Source organism: Apodemus sylvaticus, chromosome 3, assembly GCF_947179515.1.
Source record: "Apodemus sylvaticus chromosome 3, mApoSyl1.1, whole genome shotgun sequence".
Classification (NCBI taxonomy): domain Eukaryota; kingdom Metazoa; phylum Chordata; class Mammalia; order Rodentia; family Muridae; genus Apodemus; species Apodemus sylvaticus.
In genome coordinates, this window is record NC_067474.1 from 128158487 (window position 1) to 128181133 (window position 22647).

The following is a 22647-nucleotide window of genomic DNA, read 5'->3' on the forward strand; positions in this document are numbered from 1 at the left end:
TTTCATGACAAAACCAGATTTACACATCTTTCCACAAATCCATCCATACAAATAATAATAGATGAAAAACTCCCACACAAGGAGGGAAATTACACACTACAAAAAGCAAGAAAGTAATCTTCTTTCAACAAACCCAAAACAGATAGACACACACACACACACACACACACAAACAAAAAACAAAAACAAAAAACAAAAAAAAAAGTCAAAAATAACAGGAAGCAACAATCACTATTCCTTAATATCTCTAAATATCAATGGAATCAATTCCCCAATAAAAAGACATAGACTAGATCATCTTCTCTCAAGCAACTGGGTGGGCAGGTACAGCCAGGAAAGCAGGAAACACCTGAGTACCAGAACACCTGGGACAGGGTCCACCAGGGTCCCACATGCACCCAGGAGCTTGGCAGCAACACAGCCATCTGTGCACCTATCCTGCCAGGGGAGAACTTCTCTGCAGCGAGGTATTTGACTCCTGCATTTACAGGTGAGGCCATCTTCACTCCTGTAAATAAGCAGGCAGATACAGCAAGAAATGCAGAGAACATCTGAGTGCCAGAACAGCTGGGGCAGGTTCTGCCAGGGCCACATGGGCACCCAGGAGCTAGGTAGCACCACATCCCTCTGTGCACCCATCCTGCCAGGGGAAAATTACTCTTCCTCTACACTACTGCATCAAGTCTTTCCAGGACCAAGGGTCTCTCCTCCATTTGGTGTCTAACAAGATGGTCCTTTGCTGCCAATGTGTCTGGAGCCATGGGTAACTCCATGTGTACTCTTTCGTTGATAGTTTTGTCCCTGGGAGCTCTGGGAGTACTGGGTGACTCGTACTGTTGTTTCTTCTGTGGCACTGCAAACCCCTTCAGCTCCTTGGTCCTTTCTCTAGCTTCCCTATTGGGGACCCTGTGCTCATTTCAATGGCTGGCTGAGAGTTTCCCCCTCTGTATTTGTCATGCACTAGAAGAGCCTCCCAGGTGATAGCTATATCTGGCCCCAGTCATCGAGCATTTGTGGGCATCCACAATAGTGTCTGGGTTTTGTTGTATATAGGATGCATTTCTGTGTGGGGTAGTCTCTGGATGGTATTTCCCTCAGATCTGCTCAACCTTTTGTCTTTGTATCTCCTTCTGTGGGTATCTTTTTCCCTTTCTACAAAGGACCCAAGGATTTGTACTTTGTTCTTCCTACTTCTTGGTCATCATTTGATATGTGAATTGTGTTTTGGGTATTCCAAGCTTCTAGGCTAATATCCACTTATCAATAAGTGCATACCATGAGTGTTCTTTTCTGATTGGGTTACCTCACTCAGGACGATATTCTCCAGTTCCATGCATTTGTCTAAGAATCTCATGAATTCATTGTTTTTAATGGCTGAATAGTACTCCATTGTGTATATATACCACATTTTCTGTATCCATTCTTCTGTTGAGGGACATCTGGGTTCTTTTCAGCCTCTGGCTATTATAAATAGGGCTGCTATAAATAAACATAGTGGAGCATGTGTCCTTATTACATGCTGGATAATCCTCTGAGTATATGCCCGGGAGTGAAATATCATGGTCCTTGTGTAGTACTGTGTCCACTTTTCTGAGACTCAATGCCCCAGTATAAAGGAATGCCAGGACAGGGAAGCTAGAGTAAGTGAATTGGGGAGCAGGGGGAATGGGGAAAGGTTAAGGGGTTTTCGGGGGGACCAGGAAAGGGGACAACATTTGAAATGTAAATAAAGAATATATCTAATAAAAATTAAGAATTCAAAACAAAATGAAAAAAGGAATAATCCACAAAGGAGAAAAGACCAGCTGCAAGTAAAGTGTTAAAAGTGAGAGAGGTTAGAAAAAAGAACCCACAAAGAAACAAGGACCAGCTACAAGAGGCACTAAAATAAGAGGCTAGGTAGAACAGGAAATTCATAAGCCTATTCATCCAAGTGTCCTCATTTAACAGCAAGGGTTACCAATGGAACAATAAGTGTAGGTCCAAGAAACTCAAGCCCTTGTCCTGCCATAATAAAATGAAGTGGGGACCTAGCTGGAGGGCACACAGCATAATATACAGGCCATTGCCTCTTGTCAGCCAAGAAAGAATAAACAGGCAGAAATGCCTCAATGAAGTAAGGCAAATCTAAAGCATGCTACTGCAGACAGTACTGCTCTAGATTTGATAATAGATAAACATCTTACTCGCAAAACTTGATGTTATAAAAATAACTCATTTAATTTATTGTCTTTTACCCACAAAGAAAAAAGAATTGCTGTTGGAAATAATTCCATCAACTATTTAAAGTTCTAATGTAAATACAGGTATGATGAATGAAGATTTCAAAAGATAAATTAAAACCATAGTCTGTGAGAAAACTAGAGATGCAGGTAATAGAATTGCCCAGCTGCTATTTTATGCCTAGCTCTAGGACAAAATCTGCCCCAGGAGAAAATACAGGAATATTTGAAAGTACAGAAAAGTGTGTTAATTTTCAGCTGTTAATGATGAGAGGTCAAAATTAAAACTGCAGCAAATGTATCAAAATAGGAGGCTTGCTGGAAATAGGAGCTTATGTAACCATGATTTTATAGAGATCTTGGAAATTAAATCCAATAAAAAAATATGCCACTATTATAGTAGCATGTTTGTAGAGTTTATATCTGGGTATAATTAGTTACTTTTCTCCTCTGGTAGCATACATAGCACCATCCAGAACTGTGAAAGTTACTTAATATGGGTAAAATATTCAGAACTGAAGAGATGGCCTAGTCATTAAAAACTAAGACTCATATTCAGTGATTTTTTTTTCTATTTTTTTACATTGAAACTGTTTTAATCATTGTTTAAGCATATTTCCAAAAACCATCCAAACAACTAGTTTTAGCATCATCTTGATAAACAGATATTTTAGTCCATTGATTGGTATATTTTAAGGATTTTTTCATTTTTTAATTGTGGATTTTTTGTCTGTATCTGTATGTGGGTAGGCACATGTGAGTACATATGCAGAAAGAAGCTTGGAAAGGGTTTTGGATCCCTTGGAACTGGAGTTACAGATGGTTATGGGCCATATAACATGAGTAATAGGAGCCAAACTCTTGTCCTCTGGAAGAGCATCAAATACTCTTAACCATTGAGCCACTTCTCCAGCCTCTTCCACTGATATATTTTAATTCTTTCAGAAAATATTTAGACTTGTGGTTCATTTTATGTTTAATAATTAACTTTTTATAAGTGTAGATATTCTCACACTTGGTAGTCATTATTTATGATACTATTATTTTATATTTTGATACTAGTTTATGAAAATATAATATACGATTAATATACATTGAAGTAATATACATTTAGAAATTTTCAATATCTAGTAAAATATTTTATTTTACTGATAAATACTGACATTATATAAAAGTGTATTTTTGTTTCAAAACACTTTTTTCCTATTGCTTTGAATAATCCTTTCTTTAAAAACATACTGGGTTCACACTGAAGAAAATTATCAAGAAATCATTTAACAAATACACATTGATTAAATCTTTACTGAATTTAAGATGTGAAGGAAGATATGCATCACAGGCTATATGGATACTTTTTGGCATCAAAACTATCCTTTTTTTGCCCTGAAATTATATAGACACAAACAATAAAAACAGTGTAGAAGATTGTATTTTTATATTTGTACATATATATCAATATGTGTGTACTTAATAATAATTAAGAGAGAGCATGAATTTGAGTAGGGGTATATGAAAATGGTTGGAAGGAGGGTACCTGGAAGGATCTGGAAAGAGAAAAAAGAAGAGGGAATGCAATATAATTATATTCTATTAAAGATGTATTTTTAAAAATTGATACTTTTTGCACAGAACAAAAATTAATAAGAAAACCCCCTTTATTGTATGTTTTATAGATATAAATTTTATAGTTCAAATCATTATCCTTTTCTTTCTTTACTCTCTCAAGTTTTCCTCTTGACTACAATTCAATCTTATGGGCAGAAGAGGGTTGTAGCTATCATTTTCACAATTTTGTTGGTGATGAATAATTATTGTCTCTTCATAAGTTTCTTGGAATACTTCACAGATCACATCATGACTTTCTTGGAACTCAAGGGATCTTAAACTTATTTGCTCAGAGCAGTGTGTGGAAATATCCATATTCGTCATCTGACCATAACCTGAAAGAAAGTATTTTATTATCTGACACATCAACACACACACACACACACACACACACACACACACACACACTACATTATGATTTACCTTGTTCTTCACAATCATCACATTAAAGTTAATATTTAACGTTAACATATTAATGTTAACCTTTTCTACAATGAGGTACTAAAGAACCACAGTGTTAAAAAATTAGACTTAAGGCAGAATCTGACATAGTTTGAAGTATGTAAATATTGGCAGATACAGGTATTTTGTGTCTATTGTTGAATGTATATACATAGGATTCTATTTTGATAAAAACATCAGATTCCTTGTGCTGCTGTGAGAATGTACAAGAGCTTTCAGATCTTTCAAGATGGCTGTCCTCAACATCTTAACTTCTGAGTTTAGGAATAAGGTCTCCAGAATTGTCATCTTCATAGATTGTGAAAATAGAGAAGTGACTGGGGCAATTACAAAGCAAAAGTGACAGGAACAATTCATTTTTCTAAATGAAAATGAACTATGAAGCTTCTTTTTATTTTCTTTTTATGTATTCTCTCAAAATATATCCTGACTGAAGTTTCCCCTTCCTCCTTTCCTTCTAGTTTCCACCTCTACTCCCCTTCTCCACATCAATTCATCCTCCATTCCCTTCAGAAAAAAAGTAACCCTCCCAGAGATATCAATGAAACATGGAATAGCAAGATGAAATAAGACTAGGAAAACCCTCATATCAAGGCTGAACAAAAGGGTTCAAAGAGCAAATGAAAGAGTCAGAAAAACCCATTCCCACTGTTAGGAGACCCACAAAAAACATTAAGCCATAGCATAAGCAGAGGACTTAGTAAAGACCCTTGCAAGCCCTATGTTTGCCATTTTAGTCTTTGTGAGCCCAGATGAGCCTTGCTTAGTTGATTCTGTGAACCGTGACCTTGTGGTGTCCTCAACCACTTTAGTACCTACAATTCTTCCCCCTTCTTTCTTCAGGCTTATATGATAAAACAAGATGGCAACAAACCAAGCCTCTATTTTCCCCCAATTTCACCAAAAACGATTTGATTAATAGGATTCAGGAAGAGACACAAGTCTTGGAGCTACTTGGAGATCATTGGAGTTCCCATCCCCACGTCACTTACGGTTTAGGGTCCAAAGTAGAAACAAAATGAGCCCAGTGAAAAATACCATCATTACAACCAAGATTATGCATACGTCCCATAGCCAACTACTATACAATGGATATGCATCATCCAAAATAGAAGCTGGGAAGAAAAACAAAGAAATATTAGGCATACTTTAAATTAAGTAAAATACAGACAGGAAAATATGCGTAAGTTAAGACACCACATCACAGGACCCTTGTCAACAAGTAAGAAGAAAAGGAGGCTTTAAGTAGCCTTGATTTCTGGGCAAAGTTTAGGCCATCTACCCACAGATTTATGACAAAGTTTTACAGTTTGAATGAGTCCAAAGGTCTGTGCAGTTTGGTCTGAGCCATATGTGAACATAAGATGTTGTTATTTTTAATCATTTATCCACCAGTAGCTGAAAGCATCATCTTGTTTATTTTTACTCTCTGGCTCCAGAGCTGCCAATACAAGATTTGGAGAAAGAGCACAGAGGAAATACATGGGTCCAATGAGCACACATGTACACACACACACACACACACACACACACATTCACACCAAGTATAGCCCATGTAATACTGGATGAGTGTCCTTCCCTTGAGGACAGTCAACATACCAGTAGCCATAGCTCTGAAGGAAATTGACTCATCTCTTAGGAGTTTTTAACTGCCAATACCTCCATAGCTAGGAGGGCAATGTCATGCCCAACCTGTTCTCCATGCTAGAATTTTGTCTGGCCCAAGACTACACAGGTCATGTGTATCCTGTCTCAATTCCTGTGAATTCATATGTGTAACTGCCCTGCTGTGTAAAGAAAACACTGATTCTTTTCAGTCATCTAGCATCTATGACTTTTACAACCTTCCTTTCTCCTTTTCTGCAATGATCCATGAACCTTGGCAGGAGGTGTGCTATAAATATCCTGCTTAGGAATGATCATTAAGACATCTTTTATGCTCTGCACCTTCATCTCTGTATTGTCACCTACTGAAAATAGGAGCTTCTCTTATGAGGGTCAACTGATGCATAATCTGGGTTCATCCTATTTGTGGTAGCTATGTACATACACACTACATCTTACCTGATATCTGAAGTCCACTTCTTTTACATTATATCTGGCTTGCTGTTTAATGTTTCCACAGGTTTATTTCTTTATTTCAATTAGTATAAATGACTCTATATAGAAATTATACTTGGGCTTTTTAATATTCTTAAATTTTCATTATAGATGTTTTTCCATTATTATTTTAAGCCCATTATATCATTTTTAAATACAAAATATATATTTCATATGCTTAATATATACAAGAAGTCCAGACCATGTTTGCTATTTTTGAAACCTAAGCCTCTTTGGCAGTCTTTGTCTTCAAATTTTCATGTCAGTTAATAGCTGGAGTCTTGATAAGGGAGAATAATTTCTAATTTACTTTCTTTTTGAAAAAATATATTTATTTTTATTTCATGCACATTAGTGTTAGAGGCCAGAAAAGGTCTGCAGAGCCACTGAAATTGTAGATATAGTGAGTTGTGAGCGACTGGAACAGAATCCAGGTCCTCTACAAGAATAGCAAGTGCTCTTAAGTACTAAGCCATCTCCCTAGTCACTAAATTCTATTCTTCATAGTATTCCATGAGATGTACAATTTTATTTAGTACACACTTTTTACAAATAATTTCAGCATTTTCTACTTTGGGCCCACCAAATGGGTTTGGATACTTCTGTAAGAATTCTCTTTAAGAGGCCATTGGTCCTGTGAAAGCTTGATGCCACAGTGAAGGGGAATGCCAGGTCAGGAAAATGAGAGTGAATGGGTTGATGAGCAGGGATAGGGGGATGGGATAGGAGGTTTTGAAGGGGAAATGAAAAAGGGGATAACATTTGAAATGTAAATAAAGCAAATATATAATAAAAAAAGAAGAAATACAATGAGATTTCACAATTACAATAAGAAGAATATAGTAATACAGTAAGTAAGAAATAGGCTTGGAATAAATATGTTATCCAGGAAAAGCATTCATTCCAGGTGAAGTCCAAGGATGAAGCTACAGGTGTGCACTATAACAAAGCAAGGCCATGTGAAACTGTTGCTTTGAACCTATAATGAGCTTACAGAATGAAACACTGCTTTGAAGTTACTATTGACATTCTTTGTAACTCCCCTTTTATGTAATATTTTATCCATGAGGTAATTCTTTTTTACATAGACAACTTTTTGTCTAAGTGCTATAAAAAGCTGAAAGTAATAATAAAAATTGAGTGTGCATTTCCATTAAAAAAAAAAGAATTTTCCTTAAGAGGTTTTTTAGAATTAGCCCATTTAATCCTGATATGAACTTTAAAATCAGGGTATAATCCAAACAGAAACATAAAAATGAGGATAGAGGCAAAGGTCAGGGAGAAAGTATTCATACACATTTATATTTTCTGTTACCTAAAATGTTGTTCTTGCTTTCTTGGTATCCAAAAGAATTTTAAAATTACATAGCTATATGTGTTACATGGAGATATATATATTATAATCAGAAAGAATGGTTTAGGGTCTTTAGTGTATTCCATAGTGCTGAAAGTTAATTATATCTTCCATATTTTATACAGAGTTGCTATTTTTCAATTTTCTTTCAGTTCATTTATTTGAGATTTGAGGCTTATTTTAATGATTCGCAGTGAAATAAATGCCATAAGTTTCATTGAAATCATCCTGAAATGTATGTTAAACTGGAAAGGGGTATATCTATATCTGACATCTGATAAATTTTGTCTTATGGCCTTATGATAATAACTAGATCTTTTTGTTTTCTTTGATGGTTGCTTTTTAATAAAATATTTCCTAATATACATAATGAAGTAAAAGATGCCCTCAGATACTATCCTACATATGATATATATGACTTTCAAATAGTCTATACATATATACCCAAGAAGATCAAATACCAGCTTTTAGTGGTCTTGGAAAATGAAAAATAAAATGAGAAAATTGTATTTGGTTTTTCATTAATTTTCAAAAGCAATATCTCAAACAAAACTATTTTAATGTTTATATCATATTGGTTTAGTTTAAATACATGATATCAGAAAATTGTGCTTTGTAGAAGACTGTCTGTAGCTGAAAGAAGACCAGACCTGGAGAAATAAATCATTTCATCATTATATGAGCAACTGTAACTGTGAGCATAAAAATATACTCATGGTAAAACACTAAAACTTTGAAAAATATGTAATTCCAAGGACAGCACTTGAAGCCACTGGGAAGTTATTGAAACAATGATTGCTACTGTTGTGACCAAGGCTACTCAGCTAAATAGTTCCAGGATGAGAAGGCACTAAACAGAGGACAGGGGAAATGCCTGATGGTATTCTAGTTCCACTCACCTTGGCTCCTGAAATTCAAGTAGAGAGGGAGGAAGCCAATATACAAAGCTAACAGTACACACTCCCAGAGAAGTGTACAGCAAGCTCTCATTTTACTGCTCAAAACTGAAAAAGAGTCAGTAGGAAAAATTAGAAAGTTAAGTCTTTGGGAATGCATTTGAACAGTAAGAGAAATATTGAATACAGGCATTGTCTTGAAGGTCTGGGTGCTATATCCATTTGTTTAAGTTATGCCAGGGATAAAGCCTCATAAGCGAGATTTTTAGGGTTAGGAATTTTTAGAAAAGATACAACTTAAAATTCTGTGGAGCTAAGATTTTGGTCATTTAGTCTGATAGAACAGACTTAAAAACAATAACAAATAATAAATATCTTCTTGCTTTTTCACAACTACATAGCACATAATCAGCCTTAAAGCATGATATGGATGCTGTGGGACCCTGTACACTATAGCCTTGACTCCATTCGTAAGTGCCTAAAGATTGTAGGATTCACAGAGAAGGGCTTCTGTGAAACTCTGAACGAGCTAAAAGAGGAAGAAGCTGCCTTGCATTCACCAAGTAAGGAATCCTCTGATAGAATTCTGAGACCTTGAGGGGAATATCAACTATAGCTATACCCTAGCCCAAAGAACCACACAAAGAGGGAGGGGGTAGTTTTATAACCTGAGGATCTCTGAAGATTTTGAGACCTGCTTTGATAAAGATTATTGCAATGCACTAAAGTTCAGAGCTACACAGTTCTGTATACATCATATCTGAATATTGTGTTTCAAAAAGAAATGGTTTCAGACCTCTTTACCTTCGTTGATTCTACTCATTAGTATTCTGAAATAAGCATTGTTTCCTTTGAGACTGTAGCAATCAAGCATTCCTCTGAGACAATTAAGAAAAAGTATAATGAATAAATATATTAAAGGACATGAAAATTTGTTTGACATCAATGACATATACTTCGACTTGAACAGAACATCTGAAAGAAAGAACAAAAGGACCTGGTGTTATTAATTGGATATATATTTCCTAGAAAAGATTCATATTACAGACTAAGTCCCCAGAACCAACAACTGAGAAGTGTTTGAGCCACAAAAACTCTGACTTTGTAAGTGGATTAATCTATTGATGAACTTACAATTTGATGACATGTTTTTTGGAAAGTGGCAAAAATGTTAGGAAGTGATGTAGGTTGAGTAAAGTAGGTAACTGGGGACATGATTTTTTTTTCTTCTTTTATTAGATATATTCTTCATTTACATTTGAAATGTTGATGCCTTTCCTGGTCCCCCACAGAAAGTCTCATAACCCATCTCTGCTCCCCCTGTTCCCAATCAACCCCCTTTTGCTTCCCTGCCCCAGCACTCCCCAACACCTCAGCATCAAGACTTTACAGGACCAAGGGCCTCTCCTTCCTTTGATGTTCACCAAGGCCATCCTCTGCTGCCTTTGTGTCTGGCGACATGGATAACTCCCTGTGCAATCATTGGTTGATGGGTGTGTCCCTGGGAGCTCTGGGAGTACTGGGTGACTCATATTGTTTCTCCTATGGAGTTGCAAACGCCTTCAGCTCATTGGATCCTTTCTCTAGCTCCCCCATTGGAGACCCTGTGCTCAGTCCAATGACTTGCTGAGAGTGTCCCCCTCTGTATTTATCATGCAGTAGCAGAGCCTCCCAAGTGACAGTTATATCCAGCTCCAGTCAGCAAATACTTGTGGGCATCGATAATAGTGTCTGGGTTTTGTAACTGTATATGGGATAGATCACTATGTGGGGTAGTCTCTGGATGATCCTTTCCAGAGACTCTCCTTCATACTTTGTCTTTGTATCTCCTGTGGTAATTTTATTCCCCCTTCTAAGAAGTACCAGAGTATCCATACATTGTTATTCCTTCTTCTTGAGCATCATTTGATATGTGAATTGTGCCTTGGATATTCCAAGCTTCTGGGTTAATATCCACTTATCAGTGAGTACATACCATGTGTGTTTCTTTGTTATTGGGTTACCTCACTCAGGATGGTATTTTCCAGTTCCACCCATTTGCCTAAGAATTTCATGAATTCTTTGTTTTTAATAGCTGAATAGTATTCTATTGTGTCAATATACCACATTTTCTGTATCCATTCCTCTGTTGAGGGACATCTGGGTTCTTTCCAGCTTCTGGCTATTATAAATAGGGCTATTATAAACGTAGTAGGGCATATGTCCTTATTACATGCTGAAGAATCATCTGGGTATATTCCCAGGAGTAGTATAACAGGGTCATCCAGTAGTATTATGCCCAGTTTTCTGAGGAAGCGCCAAACTGATTTCCAGAGTGGTTGTGCCAGCTTGCAACCCTACCGGCAGTGGAGGAGTGCTCCTCTTTCTCCACATCATCCTTGCCAGAACCTGCTATCTCCTGAGTTTTTAATCTTAGCCATTCTGACTAGTGTAAGGTGAAATCTCAGGGTTGTTTTGATTTGCATTTCTCTGATGACTAAGGATGTTGAACATTTCTTTAAGTGCTTATCAGCCATACAATATTCCTCAGGTGAAAAGTCTTTGTTTAGCTCTGTGTTCCATTTTTAATGGGGTAATTTGATTCTCTGCAGTCTAATTTCTTGAGTTCCTTTTATATACTGGATCTTAGCCCTCTGTCAGATGTAGGGTTGGTAAAGATCGTTTCCCAATTTGTTGATTTCCAGTTTGCCATATTGACAGTATTTTTTGCCTTACAAAAACTTTGTAATTTTATGAGGTCCCATTTGTGAATTCTTGATCTTAGAGCATAAGCTTTTGTATTCTGTTTAGGACATTTTCCCCTGTACCCATGTGCTCAAGGTTCTTCCCTAGTTTCTTTTCTGTTAGGTTTACTGTATCTGGTTTTATGTAAAGGTCCTTGATGCAATATGGACTTGATGCAATATGGACTTGATCAAGGAAATAAAAATGAATCGATTTGCATTCTTCTGCTTCCTAAACACCAGTTGAACAAGTTTTCCACTTGATGGTTTTAGCTCCTTTGGCAAAGATCAAGTGACTGTAGGTGTGTGGGTTCATTTCTGGCTCTTCAATTCTATCTCATTGATCTACCTGCCTGTCACTGTACCAATGCCATACAATTTTTAACACTATTGCTTAGTACTGCTTGAGGTCCAGGATACTAATTCCACCAGAAGTTCTTTTACTGTTCAGAATAGTTTTAGCTATCCTGGGTTTTTTGTTATTCCATATGAATTTGAGTATTACTTTTTCTAACTCTATGAATAATTGAGTTGGAATTTTGATGGGGATTGCATTGAATCTGTAGATTGCTTTTGTCAAGATGGCCATTTTTACTACGTTAGTCTTGCCAATCCAAGAGCATGGGAGATCTTTCCATCTTCTGAGATCTTCAATTTCTTTCTTCAGAGAATTGAAGTTCTTCTCAAACAGATTTTGACTTGTTTTGTTAGAGTCACACCAAGATACTTTATATTGCTTGTGGCTATTGTGAAGGGTGTCATTTACCTAATTTCTTTTTCAGCCTGCTTATACTTTGAGTATAGGAAGGCAACTGATTTGTTTTGAGTTAATTTTATATTCAGACACTTTGCTGAAGTTGTTTATCAGCTGTAGGAGTTCTCTAGTAGTTTTGGGGTCACTTAAGTATACTATCATATCATCTGCAAATAGTGATAGTTTGACTTCTTCTTTTCCAATTTGTATCCCTTGGACCTCCTTGTGTTGTCTAATTGCTCTAGCCAGGACTTCAAGTACTATATTGAAAAGATATGGAGAGAGGGGGCAGCCTTGTCTAGTCCCTGATTTTAGTAAGATTGCTTCAAGTTTCTCTCCATTTAGCTTGATGTGGGCTACCAGTCTGCTGTATATTGCTTTTACTATGCTTAGGTATGAGCCTTGAATTCCTGTTCTTGCCAAGACTTCGAGCATAAAAGAATTTTGTCAAATGCTTTTTTCAGTGTCTAATGAAATGACCATGTGTTTTTTTTCTTTGAGTTTGTTTATGTAGTGGGTTGCATTGATGGATTTCCTTATATTGAACCATCCCTGCATCCCTGGGATGAAGCCTACTTGATCATGGTGAATAATCGTTTTGATGTGGATTTGATTGGCAAGAATTTTATTGAGTATTTTTGCATCAATATTCATAAGGGAAATTGGCCAGTAGTTCCCCTTCTTTATTGGATCTTTGTTTGGTTTTGGTATCAGTGTAATTGTAGCTTCATAGAACAAGTTGGGTAGTATTTCTTCTTTTTCTATTTTGTGGAATAGTTTGAAGAGTATTGGTGTTAGGCCTTCTTTGAAGGTCTCATAGAATTCTACACTAAAACCATATGGTCCTGTGCTTTTTTTGGTTGGGAGTCTGTCAATGACCACTCCAGCTTCTTTTTGGAGGTACTGAGAGCTATGAATTTTCTTCTTAGCACTGCTTTCATTGTGTCCCATAAATTTGGTTATGATGTGCCTTCATTTTCATTAAATTCTAAAAAGTCTTTGATTTCTTTATTTCTTCCATGACCAATGTATTTCTTCCTTGGTCAAGGTGTCATTGAGTATTGTTCAGCCTCCGTGTGTATGTGTGCTTTCTGTTGTTTTTGTTGCTAGTGAAGACCACTCTTACTCCATAGTGATCTGATAGGAGGCATGGGATTAGTTCAATCTTCTTATATTTGTTGAGGTCTGTCTTGTGACCAATTATATGGTCAATTCTGGAGGAGGTATATTGTTTTGCTTTAGGATGAAGTATTATATATATATATGTGTGTGTGTGTGTGTGTGTGTGTGTGTGTGTGTGTGTGTGTGTGTTAAATCCAATTGGTGCAAAGCTTCAATTAGTTTCACTGTGTCCCTGTTTAGTTTATGTTTTCCTAATCTATCCTTTGAGGAGAGTGGGGTGTTGAAGTTACCCACAACTATTGTGTTAGGTGCAGTGTGTGCTTTGAGCTTTAGTAAATTTTTTAAGAATGAGGGTGCCCTTGCATTTGGAGCATAGATGTTCAGAATTGAGAGTTCTTCTTGGTGGATTTTTCCCTTGACCAGTAAGAAGTGTCTTTCCATGTCTTTTTTGATGACTTTAGATTGAAAGCCAATTTTATCTGATACTAGAATGGCTATTATGACTTGTTTCCTAAGACAATTTGCTTATAAAATTGTTTTCCAGACTTTTACTCTGAGGTAGTTTTGTCTTTGACACTAAGGTGTGTTTTCTGTATGCAGCAAAATATAGGGTCCTGTTTATGTATTGAGTCTGTTAGTCTATGTCTTTTAATTGGGGAACTGAGTCCACTGATGTTAAGAGATATTAAGGAATAGTAATTATTATGTCCTATTATGTTTGATGTTATTTTTATATTTGAATGGCTATCTTCTTTTGGGTTTGATGAAAGACGGTTACTATCTTGCTTTTTCCAGGGTGTAGTTTCCCTCCTTGTTTTGGTGTTTCCCCCCTATTATCCTTTGTAGGGCTGGGTTTGTGGAAAGATATTGTGTATATCTTGCTTTCTCCATCTATGGTGATTAAGAATTGTGCTGGGGATAGTAGTCTTGGCTGGCATTTGTGTTTTCTTGGAGTCTGTATGAGATCTGCCCAGGATCTTCTAGCTTTCACATTCTCTGATGAGAAGTCTGGTGTAATTCTGATAGATCTTCCTTTATATGTTACTTTGCCTTTTTCTCTTGCTGCTCTTAATATTCTTTCTTCATTTAGTACATTTGGGGTTTTGATTATTTTGTGACGGGAGGTATTTCTGTTCCGGTCCAGTCTGTTTAGAATTCTGTAGGCTTTTTGTATATTCATGGGCAATTCTCTCTTTAGGTTAGGGAAGTTTTCTTCAATAATTTTGTTGAAGGTATTTGCTGGCCCTTTAAGTTTTAAATCTTCACACTCATCTATACCTATAATCCTTAGGTTTGGTCTTCTCATTGTGTCCTGGATTTCCTGGATGTTTTGGTTTACAAGCTTCTTGCTTTCTGCATTTTCTTTGACTGTTGAGTCAATGGTTTCTATGATTTCTTCAGCATCTGAGAGTCTTCGATCTCTTGTGTTCTGTTGTTGATATTTGCATCTCTGTCCCCTGATTTCTTCCCAAGGTTTCCTATCTCCAAAGTTGTCTCCCTTTGTGATCTCTTAGTTGTTTCTCCTTCTGATTTTAGATCCTGGATGCTTTTGCTCAGTTCCTTCACTTGTTTGTTTGTGTTTTCCTATAATTCTTTAATAGATTTTTGTGTTTTCTCTTTCATGACTTCTGACTGTTGACCCAATTTCTCCTGCATTTCTTTAAGTGATTTTTGTGTTTCCTCTTTATTGGCTTCTATCTGTTGACCCATATTCTCCTGAATTTCTTCAAGTGATTTTTGTGTTTCCATTATAAGGGCTTCTAATTTATTCATGTTCCCCTGTATTTCTTTAAGAGATTTATTTATGTCCTTTTTGTGTTCTTCTAACAGCATCATGACCAGTGATTTTAAATCTAAATCTTGTTTTTTCTGGTGTGTTAGACTAATCAGGACTTGCTGTTGTTGGAGAATTGAGTTCAGATACTGCCATATTGCGTTGATTTCTGGTAGTAACGTTCCTACGTTTGCCTTTTGCCATCTGGTTATCTCTGGTGTTAGTTGGTCCTGCTGTCACTGACTGCTGCTTGAACCTCCTGTGGGCCTGTAAGGCTATTTCTGCACCACTGGATGACTGGGTTTCCCCTGGCACAGATTGCTGATGTGTTGCCCTACTCCTGGGTGCCATTGGAGCCCTTGTGTTCCTTGTCCCAAGCAATGCCATACTCGGGTTGTCTCTGAGTACCTGGTGTTGCCCGTCTGATCCACCAGGTAGTGAAGATGGTGGACACCATGAGGACCCCCTCCAAGTGTTGATCACTTTGCAAGGCAAATGGCCCAGGACAAGGCTTGCTGCCAGATTTCAAATGCTATGCTGATGCTGGTTCTTGAATGTTCCTCTTCTACTGAATAACCTGTTCCTGTCCATTCTCGAGAGAGTATCAGGAAGTAGGATTTTCCCCGTGTCAGATGTGGCAAAGGTCTACCATATTCTATGGAAAGGGGCAGTGGTGATTAACCTGCTCCTGCCAGTTCTCTAGAGAGTATCAGGAAGTGGGATCTTCCCCATGTCAGATGTGGCACAGGTCTCTGGCTAAGCTGGCTGCTTAGTCACAGGAGCCAAGATGGTGATGACCTCAGACTGCAGAGCTCCCTTTAACTGCAGGACTCCCTGCAGATCAGATGCTCCCTGAAGGATACATGCCTAGACAGCTATAGAGGGATTACCTAGGCACCTAAAAGAATGAAGATTAAGACTCGGGAAGTCCTCCTGGGCATATACTCAGAAGATGCTTCAACATTTAATAAGGACACATGCTCCACTATGTTCATAGGAGCCTTATTTATAATAGCCAGAAGCTAAAAAGAGCCCAGATATCCCTCAACAGAAAAATGGATACAGAAAATGTGGTACATTTACACAATGGAGTACTACTCAGCTTTTAAAAAACAATGAATTCATGAAATTCTTAAGCAAATGGATGGAACTAGAAATTATCATTCTGAGTGAGGTAACTTAATCACAAAAGAGCACACACAGTATGTACTTGCTGATAAGTGGATATTAGCCCAAAATCTTGGAATGCCCAAGATACAATTCACAAACTGCATGAAGATCAAGAAGGAAGATCTAAGTGTAGATACTTTGGTTCTTCTTAGAAGGGGGATCAAAATACCCATGGCTCACAGCCAACCAAAGGACTGAGCATAGGATCCCCAATGGAGGAGCTAGACAAAGGACCCAAGGAGCTAAAGAGGTTTGCAGCCTCATAGGTGACACAACAATATGTACCAACCAGTACCTCCAGAGTTCCCAAGGACTAAACCACCAACCAAAAATACACATGGAAGTACCCATGGCTCCAGTTACATATGTTGCAGAGGATGGCCTTTTCAGATATCAATGAGAGGGGAGACCTTTGGTCCTGTGAAGGCTTGATGCCCCAGTGTAGGAGAATGCCAGTTCAGGAAAGTGGGAGTGGGAGGAGGGTTGGTGAGCAGAGGAAGGGGGAATGGGCTAGGGGGTTTTTTGGAGGGGAAATGAGGAAAGGGGATAACATTTGAAATGTAAATAAAGCAAATAACTAATAAAAATTTAAAAAAAGAAAGCACAATGTCTAAACAGAGTACTGAACAAGTAAATTATATTTTAACTAAACAGAATCTCATTTGATTGTATTTTCTTAACACAACTTCAAAATGTGTCTTCCCAGATTTTTTAAAAAACTTGATGATTTAACTTGTCATTTCAAAGAAGTTGTAGCATATTACTTATCAATAAAATTCAAAGTTGTACAAGAAAATAAAAGACTCAGGAAGTCTAGGGTTTCTTGCTACAATGACTGAAAAATGAACATTGGAACAGCTGTGAAGATGAGACAAGAGAGTCAATCACTTTCAGACTGTTTCTCCTAAAGAGTCTGATATTCTAGAGACATTTGTGTCCCTTAATCTGACTATTAGACTACTAAAACTATGTACCCCTAAAGAAATGAGTATTTTCCCCAAAATATCAAACTCAGAGAAGGAAAAGCTCCAGTACAAAGGTAAACTTATCTCCCCCAAATAGATATTGTACACATATCTAGCACTTGTCAGACTACCTTGCAGGATGAAACTGAATCCCAGAAAATGATGGGGCAATTGCAGTAGTAGTATACTACAATTTGGCCAGGACTTCTGAGATTATATATCCTAAACTTTAATCTCAGTTCAGGTTCCTGAAGGAGGCCTTGGGGGGAGTGACTGGATTTCTTTCTTTTTTTTTTAATATACTTTTTTTGATATTTTAATAAAGTATCTTGGTGTGACTCTAACCAAACAAGTGAAAGATCTATATGACAAGAACTTCAGGTCTCTGAAGAAGGAAATCGAAGAAGACCTCAGAAAATGGAAAAAATCTGCCATGCTCATGGATCGGCAGGATTAATATAGTTAAAATGGCCATCTTGCCAAAAGCAATCTACAGATTCAATGCAATCCCCATCAAAATCCCAACTCAGTTCTTCACAGAGTTAGAAAAAGCAATTCTCAAATTCATCTGGAATAACAAAAAACCCAAGATAGCTAAAACTATTCTCAACAACAAAAGAAATTCTGGAGGAATCAGTATCCCTGACTTCAAGCAATACTACAGAGCAATAGTATTAAAAACTGCATGGTATTGGCACAGTGACAGACAAGTGGACCAATGGAATAGAATTGAAGATCCAGAAATGAACCCACACACCTACGGTCCCTTGATCTTCGACAAAGGAGCCAAAAACATCCAGTGGAAAAAAGATAGCCTTTTCAACAGATGGTGCTGGTTCAATTGGAGGTCAGCATGCAGAAGAATGCGAATTGATCCATTCTTATCTCCATGTACTAAACTTCACTCCAAGTGGATCAAGGACCTCCATTTATTTACATTTCAAATCTTATTCCCTTTCCCAGTTTCTCCTTCCACAAACTCCCCATCTCATCCCCCTCCCCCTGCTTCTATGAGGGTGCTCCCCCACTTACCCACCCCCTCTCATCTCACTGCCCTATACTGGGGCATCAAACGTTCACAGGGCCAAGGGCCTCTCTTCCCATTGATGCCAGGTAAGACCATCCTCTGCTACATCTATCTGCAGCTGGAGCCATGCAAACTCTTTCAGCTCCTTCAGTCCTTTCCCTTAGTCCTCCATTGGAGTCCCAGTGCTTAGTGATTTGATTTCTTTATCTGTCTTCCCAGAGTAGTCACATAGATAAGCCTCCCTTTTCTGCTTTTCTCTATTAACTTAACCATTTTAAGTGATTCTTTGGCACGGACTGTAACTCTCAACTTTAATATCAGTTTTTTCCTTCAACCATATGAATTCCAAGAATTGAACTAAGGTTGGAAGGCTTTCTAACTTCTTAGCCATCTTTCAAGCCCTTGCTAATAAGGTAAAATGTTATAGCTGTTCCTTCATCCAACTCTGCCCTATTCTGGGATTAATAATTTCCAAATGTTGTTTTTCCTCTGACTCCTGTTCCATTAATTAAGAACCCACATCTATGGCTATAGTACAATGTAGAAGGAATATCTTGTGTATTATATGGATGCATCCCTGTTAATTAAAAAGCCTATGGCTTAGACAGGAAATAGAAGGTGGGGCATCCTGGATGCATAAAGAATTCTGGGATAGAGCCAGGCATGGCAAGATTCACCTGGAAGAGGAGATAGATGCATGTTATCTAAGAAGACGCAACTAGCCACATAACAGAATGTACATTAAAATTGGGTTATTATAGTTTTAATCTAGTCAGAGTAGAGCTACATAGCCAAGATATTTGTAAATAAACTGGGTCTGTGTCTTATTTTTGGAAACCAGGGGCTGGGGAAAAGAAGAAGCCTAAACTTCAATAAATGGTACCCAAGTTACAGCAAGTAGAACCCAAGTTAACAACCTAAAAAAGTGTAGATCAAATGCATGAAAATGTCAGGCTATCCAGACAAAAAACCTGTCTATTGGGAAAATGAGCAAACTAGACCAAAGCCAAATCTTCCAGAAATAACAGGAAACTAGCAGCTGAGATTTCCTAGTCAGGGAGCACAGGAAGATAATGCGGAATATTTTTAAAAGCCCCTAATAATTTATAAGCAAAACACAGAAGTTGGGGCTTTTCCCAAGGGCAGAGTATAGTGGCTGACAAGGGGATTGAACCTGGCTCCCATTTATACACAGGCTGAATCCAGCTGATGCATCAGCAAATGGCAAAACCAGGAGTGGAGGAGGGGGACTTCCTGGAGGCCACACCTTCAGGATAAGACACTTTCTATTCCTGTCAGACAATGGTCTAATTAATAATAGCATGGATTAGGGGCTTGCTATCCACTGTAAAATATGATGTCACACTACTCTGAATGACAGTCAATCTCCTTGGAAAGTGGGGATCCCACAGGAGAACTCATAATGGCTCAGCCTAGTGCATGGCTCATGGCCCAAGCTAAAATCTCTGAAAACATTCAGTGTTGCTTTGGAATATGCTTATACACTACATAGAAGGGAATTTAAATAAACTTGAATACAGAGAAGCATGTCAAATTAAGAGGGGGGAAATGTAACATAAATAAATTCATATAAATAGTAATCTCTGAAGAAGGAAGAAGAAATAAATTAATACAAATATTTTCAATTTATAGATACAAATAAGTAAACCCATGCCTTTGATCTCATTACTTGGGAGACAAGGGCAGGATCTGATAAATTTCTGTGAGTCCAAGGCCAGCCTAATCTACAGAGCAAATCCAAGTCACCCTAACACAGAATACACAGAAACTCCCTATATCAATAAACAATAATTGTTTTAAATTGTTTTGTTTTAAATTATCAAAATGAAGATGGTTATAAGTTCAATTGTTATGGTGATATGGTACATCCTCTTTAAGAGAGGTCAAAACAGAGCACCCCTACATAAAAAAGGACTGCTGAATTGAATCAGTCTCTACTTTATGACATCAGACTGCTAGTCAGAGGAGATGTTGTACTGCTTGTGTCAATGAGAAAGAAGAAAAGGCTTTGGATTCCTTCAAAAATAACAAGGATCAGATTTGATAGAAGGAGATCCCTAAAGTTCTTAGCTACAGACAGGAAAAGGGAAGTCAAGAAGACTAAACAGAACAGGTACCATGATTTGACAATCCCTCTCCATGTGAACAGCCTTGAAACTGGCTGTGACATAAAAATGTCTCTAGACAGAACTTAGCTGTACATAGCTAATGGATCTTGTTGGCCACTCGTTAATATGAGATGAACGAAGATTTATATTGTGGTTTGGTTAAATGATCAAACTAGCTCATAAAGCAAGACAGTTGTCTTTCACCTGCTCAAGCATGGAGCAACAAAATTAGCTGATCTATGCACAGTGCATATTTTGTGCTTTATATTAGTACAGAAATAGGTATTACCTCTGAAAAGTTTATATTAATAGAAAATAAGGGGGAAAAGAAAATAAAAGAAAGGAAAAGAAAAGAAAAAGAAAAAAGAAAAAGGAAAAAAGAAAAGAAAGTAAAAGAAAAAGAAAAGAAAAGAAAGGAAAAGAAAAGAAAAGAAAAGAAAAGAAAAGAAAAGAAAAGAAAAGAAAAGAAAAGAAAAAAGAGAAAGAGAAAAGACAACCAGAAGGGCAGCCCTGGCAGGATTCACCCTCCGGAATGCTGAAAGGTTGAGACTTGCTGTTCCAACAGCCTACTTGGTTCTACCTCAACTGTATGAAAATGTTTCCTCTAAAGACTTGCGTCCTGGACAATTTCAGAACAGCTAGCTCACGTTGTACAGTCAGGATTTCAATTAAACCTGTGATTTCTTTCTTTCTGCTACAGCTATCTTTCTTAAAACTAACAACATTTCCAAATTCTTAGGCCCTCAAAAAAGAATTCTATGTCCAAAATCATCAGGAAGCAATTATAAGAAAATTAGGTGGTTGATTTTTAGTCATTTTTTAGTCACTTTTGTATATTGATACAAAAATAAGCTTATATTTTATTTATATTGATAAGGATTATTGTACACTGATACAGGTTTAAGGTTTTTATTGGTAAGAATTTTTGTATATTTATACAAAATTTATTTTCTTTCAACATAATGTATGTATGTTTATGATTCTAGTTAGAGAAGAGCCTGGCTATATTGCAATGGTTATTTGTATATATATTTTGAGTCTTAGTTTTATTTCTGGGAGCTAGTGCCTGGGAGGAAGAACCAGGACACAATTGCTACAGTAAAAAATATAGAGTTAAGTGAGGCCCTTAGGGGCAGATTTTATTGGCAGTTGGATATTTATCATCTTTTAAAAGGAGATGGTTACAATAGTTATGGCCTTGGATAAGGAAGTTTAGATTCAGGGATTTCTTTTTGCCTCTCGTGTTCTTTTTCTTTTTCCTCTTCTTTCTTTCTTAGGTAAGGAAAGGGCATTGAGAAGAAAGGGAGGATGGATTATTGAATCTATTCAAACCAAAATATGATCTTTAGTCATAATCTTACATTGGTAAAGATCTTTGTATTTTGATGCAAAATTGAGGTTATATTTTGTTACAATGATATAGACTTTTGTATATTGATACAAAAATAAGCTTATATTTTATTTATATTGATAAGGATTATTGTACACTGATGCAGGTTTAAGGTTTTTATTGGTAAGAATTTTTGTATATTTATACAAAATTTATTTTCTTTCAACATAATGTATGTTTATGATTCTAGTTAGAGAAGAGCCTGGATATATTGCAAAGGTTATTTGTAAATATATTTTGAGTCTTAGTTTTATTTCTGGGAGCTAGTGCCTGGGAGGGAGAACCAGGACACAATTTCTACAGTACAAAATATAGAGTTAAGTGAGGCCCTTAGGGGCAGATTTTATTTCCTCAATAGCACTCTTGCATGAATAATTGAGTTCTGTAATCATGTTTCTTTAATTGAAGATTATATTAAACACTTCTTTACTGTATGAATGTCTTCTTACAACACTTAAAAGATCAACTTCACATGCTTTCCCAGAGGCCATGCCAAACCAGGAACTGCATTTAAGAAACACTTTATAAGCCAGGCAGTGGGGGCGCGCGCCTGTAATCCCAGCACTCTGGGAGGCAGAGGCAGGCAGATTTCTGAGTTCGAGGCCAACCTGGTCTCCAGAGTGAGTTCCAGGACAGCCAGGGCTATACAGAGAAACCCTGTCTCGAAAAAAACAAAACAAAAAAAAAAAAAAAAGAAAGAAAGAAAGAAAGAAAGAAAGAAAGAAAGAAAGAAAGAAAGAAACCACTTTATGACCTATGCCTATCAACTCCTCTTAAAGTACACTAATGAGCTGTAAATTGCATCCTACCACCTGGCTTCATTATTCCACACCACAACTTCAGCAGAAGAACTCTTCTTTCCTGGAGGCCACATCGGCACTAGAAAAGCCAAAGGCAACATAGGCACCTAAAACCCTAGAGGCATTGCAGGCCACAAAAATATAGCAGAGATAG

General features: G+C 37.1%; 1 protein-coding gene across 1 annotated transcript in view; it reads right to left on the reverse strand.

Moving 5' to 3' along the window:
- Positions 1-3935: 3935 nt before the first annotated feature.
- LOC127680344 (selection and upkeep of intraepithelial T-cells protein 10-like) overlaps positions 3936-22647 on the reverse strand; it is a 33268-nt gene continuing 14556 nt past the window's right edge. The window contains exons 3-6 of the mRNA XM_052175828.1: positions 9444-9614; positions 8643-8747; positions 5282-5404; positions 3936-4162 (exon numbers count right to left, since the gene is read on the reverse strand). Coding sequence (XP_052031788.1) covers positions 3936-4162; positions 5282-5404; positions 8643-8747; positions 9444-9614 — 626 coding nt within the window. The remainder of the gene's footprint in view (positions 4163-5281; positions 5405-8642; positions 8748-9443; positions 9615-22647) is intronic.